The 23,508-nt window shown below is 50.9% G+C and overlaps 1 protein-coding gene across 6 annotated transcripts; it reads left to right on the top strand.

Annotated features, from left to right (window-relative positions):
- The first annotated feature begins 1,980 nt into the window (after positions 1 to 1,980).
- On the top strand, positions 1,981 to 22,599 carry LDLRAP1 (low density lipoprotein receptor adaptor protein 1). 6 transcript variants are annotated; one of them, XM_040535086.1, is made up of 9 exons: positions 1,981 to 2,128; positions 6,786 to 6,928; positions 8,596 to 8,708; positions 11,472 to 11,586; positions 14,660 to 14,732; positions 15,307 to 15,390; positions 16,706 to 16,833; positions 18,718 to 18,752; positions 20,562 to 22,599. In XM_040535086.1, the coding sequence occupies exons 1-9, from the start codon at positions 2,044 to 2,046 to the stop codon at positions 20,704 to 20,706; spliced, it is 921 nt and encodes a 306-aa protein (XP_040391020.1). In that variant the 5' UTR covers positions 1,981 to 2,043; the 3' UTR covers positions 20,707 to 22,599. The 6 variants fall into 6 exon arrangements, with proteins under 6 accessions (XP_040391020.1, XP_040391019.1, XP_040391024.1 ...); XM_040535085.1 differs by having other exon boundaries at positions 1,988 to 2,128; positions 16,703 to 16,833; XM_040535087.1 differs by lacking the exon at positions 1,981 to 2,128 and adding an exon at positions 2,686 to 2,882 and having other exon boundaries at positions 16,703 to 16,833.
- Positions 22,600 to 23,508: the final 909 nt, after the last annotated feature.

Below are 23,508 nucleotides of genomic sequence, written 5' to 3'. Positions count from 1 at the left end.
CCTCTACTCTGCCCTGATCAGGCCTCACCTGGAGTACTGTGTCCAGTTCTGGGCTCCCCAGTACAAAAAAGACAGGGAACTCCTGGAAAGAGTCCAGCAGAGGGCCACAAAGATGATACGGGGCCTGGAGCATCTTCCCTATGAGGAAAGGCTGCGAGATCTGGATCTGTTCAGCCTGGAGAAGAGAAGACTGAGAGGGGATCTTATCAATGTGTATAAATACCTGAGTTGTGGGAGACAGAGGGATTTGGCCAACCTCTTCTCAGTGGTTTGTGGGGATAGGACAAGGGGCAATGGCCACAAGATAGAGCACAGGCAGTTCCGCACCAGCATGCGAAAACTTCTTCACGGTGAGGGTGACGGAGCACTGGAACAGGCTGCCTAGGGAGGTTGTGGAGTCTCCCTCTCTGGAGATATTCAAGGCACGTCTGGACACCTACCTGGGCAGCCTGCTCTAAGGAGCCTGCTCTGGCAGGGGGGTTGGACCAGATGATCTTTTGAGGTCCCTTCCAACCCCTTCGATTCTGTGATTCTGTTTCCAAAAAAAAAAAAAAAAAAAAGCTGCTGTGCCATCCTCAGCCCTTGGATATGAATGAATAGAGTTGACTTTGCTTCCCTGGCCTGTACAGCCCACCTGCCTGTGGGCTGCTCTTGATGGTAGGATGGCCTGGGCTTCCTGGCACGATAGGAGGCTGATGAGTACAAAGCTGTGATTTTGAGAGCCCGAGGCCCTGCCTCCCTTGCGGAGAGATGACACTGGTAATTTTTCACCCTCGCAGGGCTATTTTAAACTCAAATTATGACTTTCAGGGAGGCTGGCTTCAACATTATGGCCACATTTGAGACCTTGATTTGATGACTCCTCTCTCCCAGGCTGCTGTCATGCTGTCATGGTCTTTCACTCTCTGACTGCGGTGGCACCTGAAGAAATACATTCTGCTGCTCCCACCAGAGCCAGCACTGCTGGCAAAGTGATGGGTGAACATCGACACCAATGCTGGGAGTGCTCAGCAGGGGATGGCAGCACTGCTGTGTGCCCCACGCTCTTCGCATTAACAGCTGGAGGAACAGCCCAGTGCAGCCAAACCCCTGGGATGTGCGGGAGCAGGCACTGGGCGCTTCGAAAGGGAGTTAACGGGGCAGCAATGTGCAGACTGCAGCAGCAGGGACGCAGCAAAGCCTTCCCTCTCAGGATGCTGGCCAGTACCTGCCCTGTGAAACTGCTGCAGAGGAAGGGATGGGAAGGAAGCAGCAAGGCAGAAGCTGCTGCCTGAACGGAGCAGAGCATGGTGATGTATTTAGAGAATATATTTAGCCAAAGTACAGAAAAAGGGAAATAAATCACTGACGTGTCAGATACCTGCCAGACGGTTTTCTCAGGCTTGTTTATCAATGAACTAATTGTGAAGGTGCCTGCCTGAAGTCAGCGGATGCTGACAAGCAGGAAGCCCTCCGGGGACGTGCAGGCACCTGGGCGGGAGCCGAGTTCTCCCGGGGGTTTCACGGAACGGCCGCGTGCGGCTGGCGTCCAGGTGGCCGCTGGCAGCACGGGCAGGGGTGCGCGTTGTTCCCCTGGGCCGGCCGGCCCGCGCGCACTGCCCCTGCTGCGGGGGGCTCTGAGGCTTCGCAGCGGCGTGCGTGGGGACCCCGGCGTGGCGAGGTTTTACCTGGGCAGGGGTTCGCCACCAAACAACCGCGCCTGTGAGGAGCGGGCTCTGTGCGGCACTGTCCTGCGCCTCCTGAACACGGGGCTTGGCCTCCCCGCGACATCCCCTTAACTTCGGAACGCCGCTGAGGCCTCAACCCCCCGCGCGCCCGGCCCCGGGCTCAGGCCGAGCCCGCCGGCAGCCGCGGGCACGCGCAGGGAGGCGCGCGCCGAGGCCGGGCTCTGCCCCCCCCCCACCCGCACGGCCGCCGGGGGGGGGGGGCACGCGCGGGGCGGGGCGGGGCTTGGCGGCCGGCCCCGCCCCCGGACGCGGTCAGCGCGGGCCGGGCCGGGGCGGTGCCGCCGCGAAGTTGTCGAGGCCGCGGGGCGGGCGCGGGATGGACGCGCTGCGGTCGGCGGGGCGCGCCCTGCTGCGGAGCCCCAGCGTCGCCAAGCCGTCCTGGGCCGGCGGCCGCCACAAGAGTGAGAGCCGCCGCGCTCGGCCCCGGCCCCTCCTCGCCCACCGCGCTCCGCTTCTTCCTTCCCGTGCTCGCCCCCCCTCCCTTCGCCCTCCGCGGCCGTTCCCTTCTCCCCCCGTGCCCCGCTGCCGTCCCGCCCCGCCGTGGCGCTGCTCCGCGCCCTGGCTGCGGAGCTCTTTCCCCTTTCCCCCGCGTCCGCTTCCCCGCTCTCGGCGCCCCCGCTCTCCCTCGCCCGCCCCACCTCCCCCCGCGGAGCCCCCCCTGCTCCCCCCCGCCCCCCGCTCCCCGTGCTGCAGCCGGCGGGGGCGCCTCCGGCCCTGCCCCCCCCCCCCCCCCCCGCGCCGGGCTCCTGCCCCTCTGGGGGGCGCCGGGGCCTGGGGAGCGGGCGGGCGGCTCGGGACTGCGTGGCGGGGGAGGGGGTCCCGGCCCCGGCCCGGTCCCCGCGTCGCGGAACGCTGGCGGGGGCCGCGCCGCCCCCCGGAGGGGTGCCGGGGCAGGAGCGCGAGCTGTGGGGGCTCCGGCCGCGGTGTCGCCCCACTGCCGACGTCTGCCGCCCCGGGCCTGCGCTGGGGCAAGCGGCCGCTCGGCTCCTGCCAAATATTTTCCTGCAGCGGCCGGTGGAGACGAGCCCGGGCCGCCCCTTGCTCTGCTCGGATGGCGTTGGGGTGCTCCGAAGGTCAGCGAAGTTGGTGAGGGACCGCAGGGAATTGCGAGCGCCCTGGCAGCATGTGAAAGCATCGCAGGAGCGATGTGGGAAGGTACCGGCTGTGCCTGGAGCCCTTGCTGTCCACGGGCAGGATCAAACTTCCTCATTTTACCGATCTCCTGACGGGATTTACCCTGGATTCTCGCCCCTTTTTGTAAGAATTAAGGGGCCAGTAGCTGCAGGAGGTGAAACTGCAGCTTGGTGGTGCTTTGGGGGGGACTGGCAGCCCCACGGCTGCAAATGCCTGGTGCTGTGCTGGGACTTGTTAAGGTGCTCCCCAGAGTGGTCTTGTGGGACAGCGACGCTCCTCGCTAACTGGAAAGTGTGGCAGCCCTTGAATCTGGGCTACAGACATCTCTGAGCCTGCAGAGAAATGACCTTGCAAACCAGCCTGTCATGGGCAGGAGCATTGCTGCCTGCTGAGCGGAGCTGGATGACGGGACAGACGCCTCCCACGTGCGGGGCCACGTTGCCTGAGCCAGGTGTGCCGGCCTCAGGGGTCTGCTTCAGTAAGGGCAAAGCCTGGGTGCATTTTGCTTGCATTAACTGGAAGATGGTGGGAAATGGTGCTGAGCAGGGCATGTGGAGTAGAGTCCATGTGTCCCTGCCACACTCCCTACCTTGCTGCCTGTTCACGTGCTTTAAGCCTGACAGCTTGTTGTCTGTACAGCCCTGTGGTTTCTGCACCTCTCACCTCAGGTGGCACACTTGGAGGTTCTTCCCCAGGCTGTTACCGCTCACTGCAAGCAGTGCCAGAGCAGGGGTGCTGGCAGCAAAGGGGCCAAATGGAGCAGAGGCTCTCCTGGGCTTTTTACCTGGCAGCAAAGCTCTGCCCAGTAGCAGGAACCAAAGGAGGGAAAAAATCCTGGCTTGGAGATTGTTGATGCTTGCTCCTTGGTGCCCTCGTCAGCTTCTCTCTCTCTGAAAGCCCTTCAGTGGCTGCACCAAAACCACCTGTGTTTCTGTCTCAGCTCAGTGTGAGGAGCAAGTGCCCGGGGCCTTCCTGCAGCCATCAGCCAGTGGCGCCTAGGCGTCGCTCCAGAGCACACGATGGGTCCCTGACCTCCGCGAGTCCCCTGCTGCCCTGCTCGGAGTGCAATGTGGTGAGGTCCCTCTTGTTGGTGGAGCTTGTGTCAGGGGAGAGGCTGTGCACCTGGAGCCCTGTCCAGAAGATGAATGTGATGGCTGGTGTTGCAAAACGCCAAGGAGCCTGGGTGGCTGTCCTGAATCTCTTGGGCATGGCTCATGCATGGTATCTGAAGTTGAGGCATGGCTGGCTGATGCCAAGAGAGCAGTCCTGCCCACTTGTGGAGCCAAGGCAGTGACAGGAGGAAGGGCAGGGAAGGTTTTGTCTTCATCTACTGAGAACTTTTGTCAGCAGCCAAGGCACAGAGCATGCCTGGGACAAAAAACATTCTGGAGATGGCTGAAATCCTTGCTGGGGTGAAGCTCTGTACAGAGTAGAGAGGATGGAACAGTGCACCAGCTGAAATTTCCTGCAGAGGGGCCGTGGGAGGCAGGGGATGTGCTGGGCCAGATTTACCGAATCTGCCCCTCCACCTCCATGCAGGGAGCAAGGAGGAGCTGTGTTGCAATGCCACAGAGCAGAAGTCAGGGAGGTGAGGTCAAGGGGTGATGGTGCTTGCTTCTCTTATCTGCGCTGCCTTGGAAGGATTTAAGGGCAGAGTGTGGTGGGAACATGGGGCGTGCACCATGACCAGCTGAAGGAGCGGGAGCAGGCGGCTGCCTGGCCATTGTGTGCAAACCTCCCTTCCGACATGCTCACCCGGCTTTGGGTGCTGAGGGTGGGAGGGCAGCAGCAACACCCTTGGCTTTTGAAGAAACCAGGCTCTTTGCTGGCACCATCCGTTTCCAGACAAGGTACAAGGCGAATGCAGCATCCCACGTGTCCTCAGAGCTCCGGGTGGATTTTGTGTGTGTGCTCACCAGCAAGCGTTGCTCTGACACTCATGCTGGCCAAGTGAAGAAAAGCTGTTTTCCTCTTCTCATCTTGGCTCCTGGAGTGGAGCAGCTCCTCTTGCCAGGCGTCTGGCTCAGCCTGCAGCCAGGATCCTCTCCTGCTCAGCAGGACCTGCTATGGCTGCACAGCTGCATGGCTCCCTCCCTGCAGCACACTCCTCACCCAAGCTGGGGCTCGGGCTCAGGAGCTCTTGCCAGGTGGTTTTCTTTTCCCACTGCAGGCTGCCCCTTGGGACTCGCTGGTAGGTTTCAGGTGGGTTCTTCTTGACACCCATGCTGGGAGCGGTGCTGGGTTTATGGCTTATCTGCTGTCTTGCCTTGCCACAAGGCTGCATGCCTTGGGTTACGCAAGAGGCATGTCCCCCCGTGCTGCAGCCCTGCCCCTGCTCTCCAGAGTGGCTGTGGATTTGCAGAAAGTTGCTGAGTTTGGCCCTGCTGCTTGGAGGCAGCCAAAACTTGGGCTGAATACAAGGCAACAAAGCCTTCAGGGGCATGTTTTGTCTGCAGCCGGCATAAACTGCTCTCCAGGAGCCACGTTGCTCCTAGGGCTGTAGGGCACCTCGGCTGCAGCATTACCTGCAGAGGTAAGAGCCTGGCCTCTTCCCCCTCACTCGCCCGCTGCAGGGACACGAGCCTGTCTGTTCTGGCATATAAGAGGCTGTCTCCCTCTGCATGCACGCACTGCAGAGGCGCACAGACTGCCTGTGCTCAGCATAAGACACTCTACCTTTCTGCCCTGACTCCTCTCGTGTGTACACTGTAGGAACACACAAACCACGTCGTCTTTCTGGAGGAAAGGCACTACCAAGGCATGTTCTTGGCCATAGGGTGCTACCTGGCATGCAGGGTGCACCATGGCATGATCCTTGTGGGTCCCTTCCAATTCAGGATATTCCATGATTACAGGAGGGCTTTGGTTTGCATGCTGCAGCCCACAGCCAGCGCGTCACATGCACCTTGGTATAGTTGCCTCCTGCTCAAAGCAAGATTCCTTAAAAATGAAAGCTGCAGATCCTGGGTTGCAAGCTCTGTGTCGGGAACTGGAAGTCAGAGGTTAAATCCTGTGGTGCAATTTCAGTCTTACAAATCTACTGCTGTTTCCCATGCCTTTTCGGGAAAAGGAGGAATAGTCATACTTGGAAATGCACGTCTGTATCTTCCAGCCTGCCTGACTTCCAGTGTGATTCCAAACTTATCCCCCTTTTTAGGACCCTCTTTCCCACTCCACCCCCCTCACGCAAGGGAGGAGGCTGATGGCCCCCCAGCAGCCTCCAGAGCAGAGACCTCACCTGTGTGAAGCTTCACCTGTGTGATGGGGTTCTCTGTGCTGTTGGTAACAGATTTAGCGAGCCATGGCACAACATTTGGATCTCTGCAGATGCACATGGGCTTAGCTAGTGGCAAATCCTGACTTAACCTCTATAGGTAGGCGATGGTTAGCATAGGGTAAGGATATTGTGGTGCACAGGGTGGGCACTGAGCCCTCCCCTCCGTACCTGGCTGGGCCTGATGCTCAGGAGTCCTTTGGTTTTGGTGTGAGCATGGGTGCCCTCTACTAAACTGAAGAGCTGATGGATCTTAAAGGGTCATTGACATATGCTGTGACTTGTGAAGGCTTGTCTTCCTGGGAAAAAGAAAAATGAGGGGGTTGCTCTTGCTGCCTTGGAAAGCGGGGGGGGCTGACAGTGATGTCCACTGCGTGAACACCTCTCAGCTGCTGTTGCATGCCACTGAAGCATGCTGTCGCCTCCTCTGACAGCCAGCTTTCTGCTCTACCACCTTCCACCAGCACCTTGTGAAATCCATCATGGCAGGGCTGTCTGGTTGCTCAGCACATGCAGCATGCACTCCTACCCACGTGGACACAGGAGTCCCCACCTGGCACAGCAGAAGCCAGCTGGCGAAATGCTGTGCCCTCCCAGCAAACTTCCCTTGTGCGTTTGGGATTCCAAGAGCCTCTCTGTTGCCTCCCTAGAGCTCCCAGAGAACTGGACCGATACCCGAGAGACACTGCTGGAGGGGGTGCTCTTCAGCCTCAAGTACCTGGGCATGACGCTGGTGGAGCAGCCGAAGGGTGAGGAGCTCTCTGCAGCTGCTGTCAAAAGGATCGTTGCAACTGTGAGTATCTGTGCTGGGATGCGAGCCCTGGAGCATTTGCAGAGCAGACCCATGTCACCTTCTGGCACCAGGGATGATTTTAAAAGCTGAGGGTATGGAAGCAAAGCTCTCTTTCTGCAGGCTGTGGTGGCCATCAGGGTTGCAGGTTCAGCCCTTACAGAGGTGAGCAGGGCTCCTCTGCAGCATCCAGCGGTGTGGGTAGAAATGCAGAGAGGCACTGGGAAGCCTTTGGGGACACACTAGCCTGCAGAAGGGTTATGCTGAAGTAAGCTGCTGTTATATGTCTGGGTTCTGGCACTGCTTGATAAGCTTGGGTGGCACTGGGTGTGGAAGAAAGCTCTGACCTGGTGAAATCAGCCTCCCCCATGGCAGTCTCTCGCCATGGAAGACAGGGACGTGCTTTGAGTGCTGCCAGCACATGACCAAGCCCTGAGCCTGTGCCCTGGCATGCATTTCTGAATTTTCTTGCCACAGGATTTGGAGAGTTAAGAGGAGGAGGGAGCAGGATGGTTTGCTTCAATTCCCAGCCAATGCAGCCACCCGTCCTGCTGTAACCTCTGATGCAAGAGGGACCAATTTTCAGCCATTCTCTAACACAGAGCCTCCCCAGGGCCCCTGCTCACCAGGCTTTCCATGTAAAATTAATGCTTCTTTAAGCCCTTATAAAACTGAGGGAGGCAAATACTCAATTGTATTGTTAACTACCATGAAATGCAATGGGGTTGCGAACTGTGTTAGGTAATGATGGATTCTTTCCTGACATGTGCGGAGCTAGAAGAGAGGGGAGTGCTCACATGAAAGGGGAGCGGCTGGCAGAGCCCTTTATGTATGCTCTGAGTGACTGAGAATGGAGCCTTTAAGTAAATGCCCCAGGGTGAGACCACTCCTGGAGGGGCAGGATTGACCGTCAGCCGATCTGGACATTGCTCAAGTGAGCTCCCCAGGGATCCAGGTCTGCAGTCTGCAACTAGCTAGCTGTGTAACTTTTTTGAGAGAAGCTGGGCAGTGAGCTGAATGTAACCTAAAGCATGAAAGCGCAAGATTAGTAAATAAGAGGAAGCGGCACCTTAAGTCTTGTTACTTTTTAAGCCGCAGTCCGACCTCGCCACAGGGGATGTCTTGCTGCTTGAGCAGGATTTGTCAGTGCAGCTCGGAGCTGGCTGCTCGGGATCCCTCATCCTGCAGGGCTGTCCTGCTCCCAGCACAGCTCTCTTGAGGGCTTGTGCTCTCATGGCTCCCTGAATTTGCACTGGTGCCCCCCCACTGCTCTGGAGCTGGCCCTAAAAGGAAAACTCCCTGGGGTGCCATCAAGTGTTCACAGCTTTGCATAGCTTGGCCAGACCAGCCACGACTTTGTGCTGAGGTTGTGGTGATATCCTTGTGATGGAGGTGCTAGACTCGTACCTCTGCACTGTATGAGGTGGAGGGTGCACATCCTTGTCTCACTAATGCCAGCGTAAATCACTCCTTAAGGGAACGTAATGTTTTAACAAGTGCCTTAACACACCTGGTAGTAAATTCAGTCTCTAATACTAATTACTGCTATTAGTATGTCTATTAGGTAGTCTATTGCATACCTAGAGTGACTGATCTGCTGTGCTCATATAGCCTTGTATATGTATGTGCTAAAAGCCTGCAACTTTCCCCTCCCTCTTTTCCTTCCAAAGGCAAAAGCAAGTGGAAAGAAACTGCAGAAAGTTACTCTGAAGGTCTCACCCAGAGGGATCGTGTTAAATGACAGCAGAACTAATGAGCTGATCGAGAACATCTCCATATACAGGTGCGTTATGGGACACACTGCAGCATATGTGTGCCCTGAGCCCTCCTCACCTGACTCTGCCCAGGGTGATGAGAGAATCATTCTGTGTTGGCGGCTGAGTCCCCCTTCCTGGGTGGCCAGCTCTGACGTCCACCCAGGCCTGAACTGACGTATCTCTGACCATCATGTCTTAAAGCAAAGCAACAGTGGGAGGGGTGTGATCCCTATGCTTAAGGGAAGTATACGTGTCATGCAATAATTGTGTCCAGTGGTGGGGTAAGGAAAGACATAATGAGCCTAGACATTTCGTGTGAGCACACTGCTGATCTGCAGCCAAGCGCCCTGTGGCCACGTGAAGCTTTGCTGAAGAAATGCTGAAGCGGGTAAAGGCAGGAGGTAGATGTGGAGGGTGGTCAGAGCATTGCTGAACAGACAAGGATGTGAGTGCAGGAGCTGGGGCTGTCCCCCGTCCTTACTGGTTGCTGTGCCCCATGCTCTTTGCTTCTGACGTGTTTACATCGCTCTGACAAAGAGCAGGGCTTAGGCAGCTGTTGAGACCTAATACCAGTGTGGGAGGGGATGGTGAGGCTGGATTATCCCATATCCACTCCTGGATTTTTTAAGTGTATTTTCAAAGAGCATCCGGTTTGAGGCAGATGCAGGCCAGGAGGAGCACAGCTAAGCTCAGATCTGTCCCTTTCCATCACTTCTGTCCCTTCTCCTTTCACCCTTCATACACTCCGCTTTCTGTCCTTCACCTGCCATATTATAGCCCTTTGCTATACATGGGATGGGGAGCGCTAGGTTGGGGCACTCTTTCTAGCAGGACTACTAACCTACTTGCTTTTCTCCAGTTTAAACTAAGCAGTCACCTGCAGCAACCTCCCTTGGAGATAAAAAAAAAAAAAAAAAACACTGCTTAAAGAGCAGAGCTGGGTGAAGCGGCCGTGAGCGTGATCACACCAAAATTGGTATCGCTATGCTGGTGTAAAATCTTATGTGAGCAGAGCCATGGGCCTTGGGTGTTTAGATGCTACCTTAAAATCTGCCCAGACACTTTCATGGCCAGCAGTAAAGCTGTCCCTCCCCATCAGTGCTTGTATACAAGCATCCCCTTGGTTCAGCTTAAATAGGCTGTTACGTGGGAACTGATGCTGCTCCCCAGAGATGCTGGTGGTAAGGGGTGAAAGCTGGGGTCTGTGCACATGGGGATTATCCCCTCATTCTCTAAGCATGCTCCACCAGTACTGTTTCCAGGGAGTTCCTCTGACAACTCTACTGTCTTCTGTTTGGCTTTTTTGCCTACCAGGGAGATGCCACCTCTGAGCGCTTGCCCCAGGTCGGGTGCTCAGTCAGGCAGCAGGACAGGGTGGCTGCGACTAAAATGTAGCTATTGTCACTGGCGTGCTGCTGCCAGAGGCCTCGCAGTTATAAAACCCATCTCACTTCAGAGGCGGGTGTGAATTGCCCTTTCCCTGCAAATTAATGCCCATCGTATATCAATCTGAATGCTGGAGGTTGCAGGAAAACAGCCACATGTCTGTGTAGGTGACCTTTTGCAGCTTTGTCATGGTTATTAAAAGACCAGAAATGCTGCTATGGGGACAAATGGGAGAAAGGAGTAGACTTCCAAGTGCCTTTTTAATCCAGAGCGCAGCTCAGCTCTGTAAGACTAAACACAGGCTGTTGAGCCTCACATGCAGTGAGAACCTAATGCAGTGTAAATAAATTTTGAATGTTGCTTTTTAAGTTCCAGCATCTCCTGGGAACTGGGACTTTCTAGTCCCTTCCCCGCAAAGCCTCTGGGGCAGCAAGAGCATGAGTTGAATGGGCAATGCAGGGCGACAGGAAAACTTCCACCAGTGTGCCCCACTTTTTCCTTGAGCTTTCTTGTTTTGTACCACCTGTTTGATCTGTTGCATGCCCAGGGAAGAGTCGCTGCTTGTGCCTACTGCCTAGCACTAAATGTCCAGCGCAGCTCCAGCCAGTGCTGCCTTTAGATGAGATGCTTGGTCCTGCAGCTCCTGGCCCAGAAGGTCCCTGGGGGGAGAGCCTGTTGCTCTTCCAGAGTCTTGTATTCCAGCGTAACCCTTGCCTGGAGACTGGAAGAGATGCAGCTATTCCAGGGGTGCTCCCTCAAGGGAGGCTGAGCTGCCTTCTCTGCATCCCGTGTTCTCACGTCAGGGCTCTCAGAGCATCCTATGCATCTGCTGCTGCAGATCTCAGAGCGCAAACTTCAGTCTTTGACAGCTTTTCTTTGGTGCTCCTGCATCAGTTTCCTTCCCTGGTTTGAGAAAGCACAGGGGAACCTCAAGATTAATTCATAGGTTGAGGAAAAAGTCTTTCTGTCTCCTCTTGTAACCTTGTACTCCAAGGAAGATCTTCCAGAGTCTCTCTGAGGCAGAGCATTATATGTAGTCCCAGACTGCCACACTGCAGTACTTACTTGCCTTCTAGTACCTGTCCTTTTCCCGCAAGGTGAAATGTTTTCTCTTCTCTCCTGCCTCTGTGTGATGCACGTGGTTCGTGCTGAGCTGTCCTGTGGCTGGCTACAGAGGGGCCAGCAGCTGCACTGAGTTTCTCTTGCGCTCAAACCAGCAGCATTACATCCTCTGTGCTGGGCTTTGTATTGAAGCTGGGTAATGCTCCTGCACTCTCTCTGCCTTCACTGCTTGGCCCTGATGCTTGAAGACGTGGTGCAGGAGTTTGCTGGCAGGTTTGATGAGGGGTTGGTTGGTCTGTGCGTGCAGTGCCCCAGACAAGACGTTTCGTTCTGTCTTTCAGGATATCCTACTGCACGGCAGACAAGATCCACGATAAAGTGTTTGCCTACATTGCCCAGAACCAGCTCAATGAGAACCTGGAGTGCCATGCCTTCCTCTGTACCAAACGGAAAATGGTTAGTCCAGAGGAAGAAATGGGGATGTGGCTTTAGGAGGAGGAAGCAGAGAGGGGCTGCACGACTGCTGCAATGAGATAACAGTTTTGCCCTTAGTTATAGCGAGGGGAGTCGTTTCCCATCTAAAGGCTGTGGGAGAGTACCTGCCCAGGTGCTCCATGGTCCTGATGTGGTGCTATAACGTGTCTGCAGGCAGTTAATTGCTGCCCAGTGGCAGGTGATCACTCCCCAGAGGGACCCACCACTGCCATGGAGCATGCACAAGGAGGAGGTGTAACTATGGGCTGGGTTCAGCCAGTTGTGTCACATGGACAGGAAAGGAGAAGCCTTTCTGCCCCCAAGGTCTGAGACTGGGGTGAGAGCACCTGGCCCTGGACGAGCACCTGAAATCCTCCTGCCTTGCTGCAATCCTGGGAGCTGGGACTCCTTTTTCTGCTCAGCAGCTGCTTCCCAGGACTGCAGGAGCCTCGCTACGTCGTGGGCTTGAGAGGCTTGGAGAAGTGAGGATGCCTCCAGGGAGGATGGTGATAGCAAGGTGCTGGGGGGATGCCTTGCTGATGGGAGGCCTTTAGCCAGTGATCCTGGGCTTACTATCCTGTTGTCTCTTTCTCCATTGAAGCTCCCTGTCCAATTTTTGCTGACATCTTTGCAGACAGAGCTGTGTCCTCCCAGAAAGAGGTGTCAGGACATGCAGTGTATGAGACCCCACTGTGCCAGGAATTAGGGCTTGAAGCAGAGACCTGCATACATAAACCAGTCTCTGGTTTTTGCTTTGAACCTTCTTGTGGGATTTTTCCTGCTGATTCAGGGTATCTCATGGAGGGAGGGCTCCCAGATGGTCAGGATGGGCAGGAATACAACATTTTACAAGCTGGAAGGGGAGAGAAGTGGATCACTGGGTAGTGGCTCCACATGGCAGCATGGGAAAGCCCTTGGGGCTCTCAAGTAGAGCATCATCTGGGTCTGACAGCAAATGGCAGGAAGGGGTGTAGGAGAGAAGGACAGGTCAGATCCTTCTGCCCCCAGAAATCCTTCCTCTGGAGGGACCTGCTGTGTCTGTTGGGGGTCTGAGCAGAGAGCTGGATGTCCTGGATCTGCTTCCCTCCTTTCCAAGCCAGGAAGCAATATCCAAGGAGGCTGCAGGAGCTGTTCCCTTCGGTGCATCCCAGGATGGTGATTTCTGGGTCCTCATGAGCATCCCTGTCTCCGGCAGGCTGGCACTGCTGCTCATGCCTGGAGCACAGTGACTGCAGGTCTGATAATATTCTTCACTTCTCCCAGTTCTTTTCTATTTTTTCCTTTTTTTTTCCCCTCTGGGGAGAGAATAATGGAAGCTACAAGTTGTGTCTCCTGTGGTATGCATTCCCATCCTTGCATGGTGAAGATAAGCCTTGCTCTGCAAATTAAAATTTAAATCTCTCCATTGGTAAATGAATCATCTCATTATACATCAGCACAGTACATCTCCCTCCAAATGAAGTTCTCCAAGGCCTTTCGTGGCAAAAACTGGAAATATTTTTCTTTGTCTATAAAATGCATGAATGTCATGCTGGTAAGGTGGTGCCCTGCTCCCACACCAGGGACTGCCCCTGTCCCAGGGCAGGGTCCCTGAATGTATGCATAGCTACCAGTCAACAGGCATATCATTAGTCTATATTTTTAGTTCATGAGTAATTCTCAACAGTGGCTGTGTCTTTAAGCTGTCAAATCTGAATCAAGCTTAAAATTGTAAACAGCTGTGAGGGGTTTTGTACTTAATTACCATATTTAAGTTTTTAACCATAAAATGTTTCCACTTCCATCAAAGATGTAAATAGCTCTGACATTCAAATGAGCTCTCATGCCTTGCAAGGCTTAATTGCTTTGTTGCAGTCTCCTCTCTTCTTCCCATGCAGGAGTACATGGCTTCTGGGAGAAGTGTGTTCTCCTTCAGCACTTTCCCCTATGGCCCCGTCCTCCAAACTGCAAAGGGCTGTAGATTACGTGCTCCAGGATCTGGGTTTGTTTAGCTTGTAACTTCATAAAACAAACCTCAGGGCTCCTACAGTGTGCCAGCCTTGGTGTATTACTTGTTATCTCCTTGCACTCTAAACTGCCAGTGAGCTCTGTCTTCTCCTAATGAAACTGGCATTTATGTCGCTATTTATTCATCTTAAGCAATGTATGTTATTTAGGGTGTGGTTTGTTTTTTTTGTTGTTAGTTTTTTCTTCTTAATACTACTCAAACTCTTGGCTGGGGGAGAAATGAAGGGACTGAAATGAAGGTGTCCTGCTGCAGCCCTGTCTGTGCGTATGTCCAGCTTGAGGCTGTTGCAAAACAAACCCGAAGTATTAGTTTAAAACCATGGGACCCAGCCTAGCTGGGGGGGAAGAAGGGGAAGACTCTGTGGGTCTCCCACATCTCACCTCCCAGATTACTCCCTGTCCAGGAGAGCTGGGAACATTTTGCCCTGTTGTCTGCTGCTCTCAGAGCATCCTCATGCATGTGGTCTCGCTGGGTGCTGGAGAGGGCAGCAAAACACAGCCCTGTACTTCTCTCCCTGGCTGTTGTGTGACAACGGTGACAGTGGTGTGGTCCAGGCTACTTGGGCTCTGACCAGGTGCTGAGTCCCTTTGCAGGATTGGTCATTCTGGGCGTGACGTTCTGTGGCAGATACTGCACAGCACAGCCCCTGGGCGGGGAGCCATGGGGAAAAGTCTGGGGCTGTGCAGCAGTTGCGCTTGTTGAGATGTGTTTAGGTGTGGGGTGCATGAAGAGCTGTGCACCCTGTGGTTGGGAGCGGCTCTTCTCTCTACTTGTCAGCATAATGCCTCTGATGGCTCTTTCTCTGCTTGCTCCATCTTCCTGTTGCAGCTAAAGATGTCTGCAATGTGCTCTGTGTTCTACATGGAGCAAGTCCCTGTTTCCATCAATATTTGGTTACCTCTCCATAGCCAGGCAGTGCAGGAGTGCACGGAGCGGAGGACTGGTTGGATCCATGTTAACGTGAATCTGGAAGGCAGAACCTCCAAATGATTTAAGTCTATGTGAGGACCCATCTATTAATGTGCTGCCTAACCACTGTCTTTCCAGGCCCAGGCAGTCACCCTCACTGTAGCTCAGGCGTTCAAAATAGCGTTTGAGTTGTGGCAAGCCTCCAAGGAAGGTGAGTTTTATTCCTTTCTCTGTTCTTTACATGTACTTCTACTCTTCCACACAGCTGCTGTCCCTCCAAGTCTATTTACTTTTGCCAAATTGGCTGTAATGTCCTTATGCTCTTAGTGTGGATCCCCACATCCGAGTTTGATTTTGGATTTGAGTTGGACCCAGAAGTTCAAGGGATGACTCTGTGTTTTTCTGGCTTTCAAGTGCCTTTTCTTTTCCTCTTGCCCTCAAATTTTCCAGACTGCTGTCAAGGTTGGTCCAACCTCTGGCATGATTCAAGTCATCTTCTAGGTTTCACTAGACAGCCTTGTCAATCAGGCTGAATTTTGGCTGCACTCCTTTCTTGCAAGTAGGTTTGGAGGACCAAGTGTTTATCTGTGATATCTCAGGAGCCCTGCCACTGTCAGTATTTTTGCTTTTACCTTCCAGAAGATTATAAAACACACCTAGATCCTGGGCTGCTTTGGGCAGAGGAGACCTGGTGACCTGTTGTAACCGTCCCTGCTGGCCCTCCTTGCAAAAGGCTTTATGGGGTAATGCTCTGTGGGCAGTGATAGGGTCTCCTTCTTTTTCAGAGAAGGAAAAGCGGGAAAGGTCCATCTTGGAAGGAGAAGGGTCGAGCAGCCCAAACTTGGATGCCCATGCTTGCCCTGACACACGTAAGTCACCAGCAGCAGAAATTTTCTTCAGCCTTGGGGATGGGGGCATCAGGCTGCTGTCTAATGTTTGTGGTTTTCTTCCTGGGAGGGCTTCGATGATCAGCAAGGAGCAGGCACTTTTTTTTTTTTGAGATGTTGCCCTTGGTAGGGTGCCTGGGGTGTGGTGGCTGCCTTCTGGATCCTTCCATCTTTCCATTAAATATCTCTTGCACCCCCTTGTACACAGCTGCTGTCTCCCCGAATCTATTTACTTCCATCCAAGACAAATTGGCTGTAATGCCCTTAGGAGCTTAGCATGGATCTCCACATCCCAAGTTTAATTTTGAGTTTGCGTTGGACCCAAAAAACTTGTTGTCCTGTTGGCTGTGTGAAAATAAAACAATTAAATGGTAAAAGCCCTCATAATTCATTGTCTGGCTATGGGTCCTCTGAAACACTAGATGCATAGCCAGGGAGAAATGGGACAGAAGACTAATCTCCCTTCCATGCTGGCCACAGAGATAAGAGGATTTGGCACAGAGGAAAATAGCATTAAACTGGGCTTACTTCCAGACTGGCATATCTCATTCTTTCATGTGAAGGCCCAGGACTGGATGAATCTGTCACAAGTGGTGGCACAATAGAACAAATGAGATCCAAGGCTGCAACTGGTGTAGAAATAGGCCCCGTTGTCTGCCTGGCCACACGCTGATGACTTGCAGTTGGAGCATTTCTGCATCTGCACGTATCACAGTGTGGTGAGGAGGATTTAAGGCTTCCCTGTGGTGTACTGGCAGCCCCAAGGCTATAACCTATTCCTTGTCCAGTGCAGGATTTTCCCTCATTCCTATAAAATAAAGATGCATCCTTGTGAGATGCTGAACTGGTGCCATGGTCTGAGCTGATGATATCGCCCAGTCTGTTCCCACTGTGTGGTTGCTGTTCCCATCCCATGGGCTATGAAGCCCTGGGATGGGATGTCTCAGCTTTGCCCAGGACTGATCCTGAGTCCTTCTGAACATAAGCACATACCCAGGAGCCTTCTTCGATGGCCGATAGAGGGACAATCTGTCTGATCCTCCCCTGCATCCCTGGTGAGGGCATCTCAGGTGCCTGATATGAGTATCTTGAATTATTTGGGTAGAAACCACAGCCTCAGCCAGTGTGAATGTAGCTTCTCCATACTAAAAGTTGTGGCCATGGTGAAGAAATTCAATGCTACCCCCTAACATTCCCCTGAAGGGAAAGAAATTGCTGCAAAACAGGTTGGTTTTGTGTCATCTGTTTCTTTTTTTCCCTCCCCTGCCTCGTTCCCTCTCTTCTTTGTTCACAGCAGCAGTCACGGCGAACTTGCTGGATTTAGAAGATCCTGCCAAATTGACTCTGAGTGGCAGTGCAAACTCTGTACATTTAGATAACAGCATGTTTGGGCCCAGCTCCTCTGTAAATAACAACATGATGTGGGTAAGTGCCCAGGGCACCATAGCATCTGCCAAGCTGACAGGGATTGATGCTGCCTCCATTTCATGTGCTCCGGGTCCCCTTGCAGAGCTTGCTCTTGGATAAAACCCCCTGGGAGCTCTCGGGCAGCTGAGCCATTCAGGGTTTCAGACATGCCCAAGCGAGCTGGGTTTTGGTGTCCTACTAGAAATTATTTGAGTACCTACTGTCCTTTTTAGGATCAGTAAATAAATTAAAGCAATTGCAAGCCACTCTGGAAAATGCTGCTGTCAGATAATTGAACATTATTTATTCTGTAACAGCATTTCTCTGTGGTTTGTCACTTAATTGAGAGACCACCTAACTGCTCTATTCAGGGGAAAAAATCATTATGTTAATGGCCTTTGTTTACTGTTCACTAAAACCAGGTTATGTTTACATTTGTTATTACTCTTAGTTTTCCCTTGTTCTCATTTGTGGCTCTGTCTTGCTTGTTTGAGCATGTGTGGCTTCTCTAAAATATCCAGTCATCTGGCTTAACTGTTTCACGGACCAGCAGTAGAAAAATAATCCAGATGATGTTTCTGGGTGTGCATCCATAGGGGAGCTTCTTGCACACCCAAGTGCTCCCTCACCAGTAGGGCAGGGGCTGATCTTTGAACCCCCAACCTCTGACCTTGTTCCCACCATGTTTCCTCTCTGGAAACATGCTGCCTGTTATAATTTGGGAGGATTGAATGATAAAGGCCTTTGTTTGAAGCCTGTTTCTTGTGTCTGCCAGGTCTGAGGCATTTCAGGTTAAACCTGAAGATCAATTCCAAGTCATATAAAATCCTGGAGGTTTAACAGCAGTCTCTGAACCCTCCCTTCTTGCAGAGTTTTCATACTTTGCATATTACATCACATCTGCAAACGTATCTCAATTTCAGGAATTGTCAAGGCTGTCCATAGCAAAGTCCTTTCAAAGGGCTGTCTTTCTGCATGGGAAACCTTTCTCCCCTGAGCAACTCAAATGCTTTCCCTGGGAACCCTTAAAAGAACAGATTAGAGAAGGATACCAGGGTTGCTCTCAGGCAGTGCAGGTCCAGCCCTTTGCTGGTACATTGTTGCTTTCCAGGTTCCTGATCCAGAAAAGTCCCAGTGAATGCCCAAAACATCTTGCTGAGATCTGTCTAGGTCAATCCTGCTAGCAAAAACCTACAGCATGTGCCGGTCATGTGGCAGGAGCTGGAAGAGCTGAGGGCCGTGGTTCGCTTTGCTCAGTCCTAGGTAGTTGTCTGCCACCCAGTATCAGGTCTGCCCAAAATGTGTTTCTGCATAAAGAGCAAACAAATGCTTTCAGTCAAAACAGAGTCTTCTGCTTTGCAATGATGAAAGAGCAGGCTAGGGGTGGTGGAGGGCTTGGCATGTGGATGCTTTGGAACCAGCTTTCATCTTAGAACAAGGTGGCAATTTTCAAGCAGGGAGTTTGTGGGTATTGGCTTCTTCAGAGGGACCCAGTTAACCCCAGAGGGGAATCTACTCCAGCTGATGGGCCAGATCCAGCCTCTGGACAGAATTAGCCTGGTTTGGGTATGGTGGAAAAAGGTCATCCCTCTCCCCTGTCTCTGGGCTGTGAGGGGAGCACAGAATCCCCAGGCTGAGCCCTGGGACCTGCTCTGAGCAAGCCTGGACAACCCAGAGTTACATCTCTTACCCTGTGACTTGTATGGAGAGTGAGATAAAACCTGTTTAAGGAGGCAAATTGCTGGTAGAAGTGTTGCTTTAGGCAGTCAGAAGTCTATATATATATATATATATATATATATACATTTTGTCTGCCATGCTCAAGTACGGAGTTAGATCTCTAAATACACTTCTGTGCATTCTCTTAGCAACTACTTCTCTCTTTTTATCTCTTTAAAAAAGGAAATGGATGATGGTCTCGACGAGGCATTTTCAAGGTAATTCTGATAACTCCCTTTACAAGCTCACACCACTGGGGACTAGCCCAAGGGACCAGCATTTTTCATAGTGCTTCTAATCCAATCAGCTGTTGTGATCTGACCTAGGCAACTGCCCCATCAGTATCTCAGCTTCTAATTGAAAGATAGGCTCTGAGACTGGCTGATAAGCCAGTATTTTGACAACCTTTTAAGGATGGAGAGAGGGTGCATGTGATAGGAAATTTAATTCCTCAAGCAGCCAGCATGTCTGCTCTTGCTTGCCAGGGAGGTTTGAAGCTGCCTGTTTCCAGCTCCTGTGCTAGCTGTGGCAACACTGGTCCCAGCTTCTGGCATGGGGGTCTTTATCCTTCCTTTCCTTTCTGTGAGGCTTGGACTAATCCTGGTACCGCAGTCTCATCTTTTCCCAAACCAATAGCAAACTGCTGAGGGCAGCGTCCTCCTTCCCTGCCGAGTCCAGTTCCACTGAGTCCCTTCTGCAGCTTTGCAGCAACTCTGATACACTAATTTTGAGTTAGTGTACTTGAGCACATTCAGAGTTTGTGGGCATAAGTTCATGTGGCTTAATTTACTTTCAACTTTCAAGTCCAAATTAAAACCTTCCTTGGAGGTTCACACCGAGCAATCCAGCAATGTTAAACAAATCCATTTTCTTTTGGGTCAGTTATCCTGTCTGTCCTTGTGTAGACAGGCCTGTGCAGGGTGACAGGGATGTTGCGGTGCAAAAAACTATGTGCTCATCCCTAAGAAGATGGACCTTTGTGTCTTGTTTGGGTCTTGGAAATGATTTAAAGGTTCCACTTCCATGGCAACCCTGTCCAAAGTCACGTTCAATAAAGGGACTGCTTGATGTTAATATCATCTGTTTTTCTCACCTCTGTTCCTTGCTTTACTTAAATAAGCAGATGTTATTGCAGTCTTTTGTTTTGCATTGCTGGATGCCGAGCTGTTGTATCACCCCTGCTGTTTGGGTAACACGGTATTTGGACTGCACATCCATTGGGGTGGATGCTTTTGAAAGTCCTCCTGCCAGAACGTCGTTGCTGGTCATTTTTCTACTTTATTAAAAAGTGCATGTGTGGTTAGTTTTACCTGAGGTTTATTCGATGCCATGCATCTGTTATATGAAACACCAAATATTTGCATTAACCTGTGGAACTGGGAAAACAGATGCTAGTGTTATGTTTTCACAGGGGTATTTAAAAGCACAACAACAAACTGGGGCTTGTTAAGTTTTGTGAAATGTCTAGGACCTGCAGAGATGAAAACTCTTTAAACTGATCTTGTGGGCTGTTAAACACCATCTGAGACTTTGTCTTAACGCAAAGAGTTAAATGTTTAGGCCAGGGCCCTGGGAGGCAGGAGGGCTGCTGAGAGTTGCCACAATGACTAGTAGGCAGTGAGTGACAACACCATGAGAACCGAGTCATTGCAGTGAGGGTGCTCCTTTGGCCAGTGGAGCCTTTATGCTGAGATAAGAACCCAGTTAATGACACACCCGCCAGCAATATCTAATAGGAGGAAAAAGACACTGTTATGCCAGACCATGAATGTATGGGATGTCCAGACTGTAAATTCCCTGGATGCCTGTAGGGGAAATGTAATGACAAACAAGCAGAAAAGCAGCTATAATTGAGTGAGTTGCAAACGTTACATGCCAACTCTCCCCTTATTGAATTACTTCTTTCCGTTGGAGGACTTTAAAATGTGTAACTGAAGTTCGGATTTGGCATTTCAGATGCATCAAGCATCCAGGCTATAAACTGCATGCATTTCTGTTCTTATTTTTTTGTTTTTCTTCCCTCTTAGACTTGCTCAGTCGAGAACAAACCCTCACGTTCTCGACACGGGACTGACAGCTCAAGACATCCAGAGCGCAGAAATGCTTTCACCTGTAGATTGGGATAAAATAGATCCAAATACAGGCGAGAAAGATGATGTGTTCATGTTCTGAAATCAAATTCATCTAATAGCTGATATTAGAATAACCACTAAAAGTCTGTGGACTGAATAATGCTCTTCCAGGTGCTGTACACAAGGGACTCTTCTGAGGGATCTTCACCAAGTCAGATGAACCAAGTCAGATGATGTTATGGCACGACTTAGACCAAAGCTTTAGAAATCTAATGCCGAGAGGGTTTTTTTTACCTTGCTTTTATGTAAACCGTGAGATGCTCTTGAACGTATTTATTCATAGCTGTTGCAGTTTACATACATTATTGGAAGGTGTGTAGAGCATCTACAGTATTTGGTTGCAATATACCATGGAAGAACCATCAGCAGTGCCTGTTCCTCTCTGCAAAAGACTATGCAACACCAAAGTCTCTGCGTATACGCGTTTCTAGACAAAGATCTGCAGATGCAAATGCAGCTGCAAGCACGACTGTTACTAAGCTACTGTTTCTTGAACAACACATCACCTGCCTAGGCTAAGGGGAAGAGAGTTGCTGCAGCTGCTAGCAATGATAAAATCAAAGAGGTAGCAAAGATGTTGTTTTTGTTGGGAATGTCTGTGATGCTCTCACAGTTGTCAATCACCCATACATATTCTGGCTTTTTCTTTGACAGCTTCTTAAAGGAATTGACGCTTTTTACCCAAAGATTCTATGAAGTTCTGCACTTTAAAACTTTAACCGAAAGCAATGGTCCAAAATGGCAAACTAAGCAGTGCCTGTAATATCTCTTGAGAAGCTATTTATCCCTCTTCCAAAACAAACAAACGAACAAAAAAAAAAATCAGTGTTTCAGGTCTCTTTCAAAACTGACTGCTCACATGCACTGTTTCTGATATGACTCGAAATACTAAGGCTCAGTTGCATTGTTGGTTTAAAAGCAAAGCCACCAGGGAGTAACCAATCTGCTTTTCTAAAGTGTGTTGAAAGTTGCAGGTTGTCTGAATCCAGTAGCACAATAGATTTGTGTTCTTAGCTCTGCTAAGTGGATTTGGCCATGCGTGCCTTTTTACTGTCTCAAAACTATTTGGTAGTTGTCCACTCAATAGACTCAGATGGAATTGGATTAGACAAGACCAGTACTTGGATGTTCAGTTAGCAAAAGGTGCCCCTTTCAGTGGTACTCCAGTCCTCTTCCCCCTATAGTCACATCTGCTGTGAGGCTTAAGAAGCTCTTTTCATCTATTTGTGGAACTGAAAATAAGTAATGGAGGTATAAAGCTTATGCTAATTAAAAGATTAAGTTTAATAATCCTAAATAGTTGCACTGACAGTTTGTAATGTTTGTGGCCTTCTGTGAAGTATACTAAGTATACTAAGCTGTTTTATAGATTTGTAACTTGGACCTTGGCTTTGAAACACTAATTCATTCCTCAGACAGCTCTTTATAATTCTTTGTTTGCTAGTAAACAAACAAACAAACAAAACCTCTTTGTCAGCTGTAACAGTTTGTTAGGAAACAGCTGAATGACTCTAACTTAGATTTGATTTTTTTCTCTATTATTGTGATAAGGTATTGAGGACTTGGGAAGCCAACTCATCATGTCTCTTAATAAAATGTGTTCCCTGTTTATTCTGCAAAATTGTGTTTAGAGCAATTTTACATCTTGAACCTACTGTGCCCATGACTTACTTGATGTCATGTGTAGCATCGGTCTCTTGCAATTGAAGGAATTACTCAAAGTTCATCCATGCTACAGAGGCACACAGTAGAGACATGAACCTAATGGACTGTGAGGCTTTCTCTGTACATTGATATTTCTCCTTTTCTAGAGATTTGAGAATCATATACTGAAATGCACAGTACTATATATGTATGTATATAGTTTTTAAGAAAACCTAATGCTGTAAACAATATCTGTATGGAGAAAATAAATATTCTGCCATTTTTTGGAGCATCTGTGCTGGCTTTACTTTTACTGCGGCATTTTTAATATGTGGAAGCCTTTGTATTTCTAACTGGTTGAGTTTTCTTTTTCCCTTGATGCATAGCAGTAAGCAACCAGAAACAATGGGAAAAGAGGAAGTTTCTGTCCATCAGAAGACTGTTTCCAGGGCCATCTATGGCTGCAGTTAGACACCATGTGGCAGCACCGCTTCCAGGAAGCGCTTAGCAGGAGCAGATGTGGCCACACAGGATGTAGCAGAAAGGCATGCAGCATCTGCCTCCTGTGCCATGTGGCGATGTACTGATGGGATCAGGAGGTGACCATTTGCAGTCTGCTCAGTAAATCTGCCCCTGCTTAGCTGAATCAGCCTCTAGGTAAGGATGATAACAGGAGATGAAAGTTGATGATTGGTCTCATGGGCAGGTACGTGTGGTGCTGGTGACATCAAAAAAGTATCTTAACTGATAGTATTTGAGTCACTGTGCACTGTACTTCTCCCTTGGGGGGAGTTTAATAGTTGGCTTTTAAATAAAACTGCACAGAGAATACCCTGTACTTCCCTGCGTATTCAGCCTCTCCTTGAAATTCCTGCTTTTTCTGGCTACAAGCTCAAGAGCAGTTGGGCTCCTGCAGCTGCTGGTTAATCACACTGCTAACACTCACCTGGGAAGCAAATGGAGAAATTCATTTGGGAATGCTGACAAATAGATTTAACCTGAGTACAGGCATGCTCTTTGGGCATGAGAGCTGGGCTGTGGGTGAAGACAGAGGCGCCTCTCTTCCAGTAGGGTTAGGCTATCAAAAAAGTTCATTTTTCTGTTTAAATCGCCTATTCCATTGTAAGGAGATGTTTCAGATTATGTGTACTGGATACCAACAGTCTGCTTTTGGGCATAACCGATGGCGGTGCTGAGG

This window comes from Cygnus olor, chromosome 23 (assembly GCF_009769625.2).
Source record: "Cygnus olor isolate bCygOlo1 chromosome 23, bCygOlo1.pri.v2, whole genome shotgun sequence".
NCBI lineage: Eukaryota > Metazoa > Chordata > Aves > Anseriformes > Anatidae > Cygnus > Cygnus olor.
The sequence above is the reverse complement of the archived record's forward strand: the minus strand, read 5'-3'. Positions and strand labels throughout refer to the sequence as shown.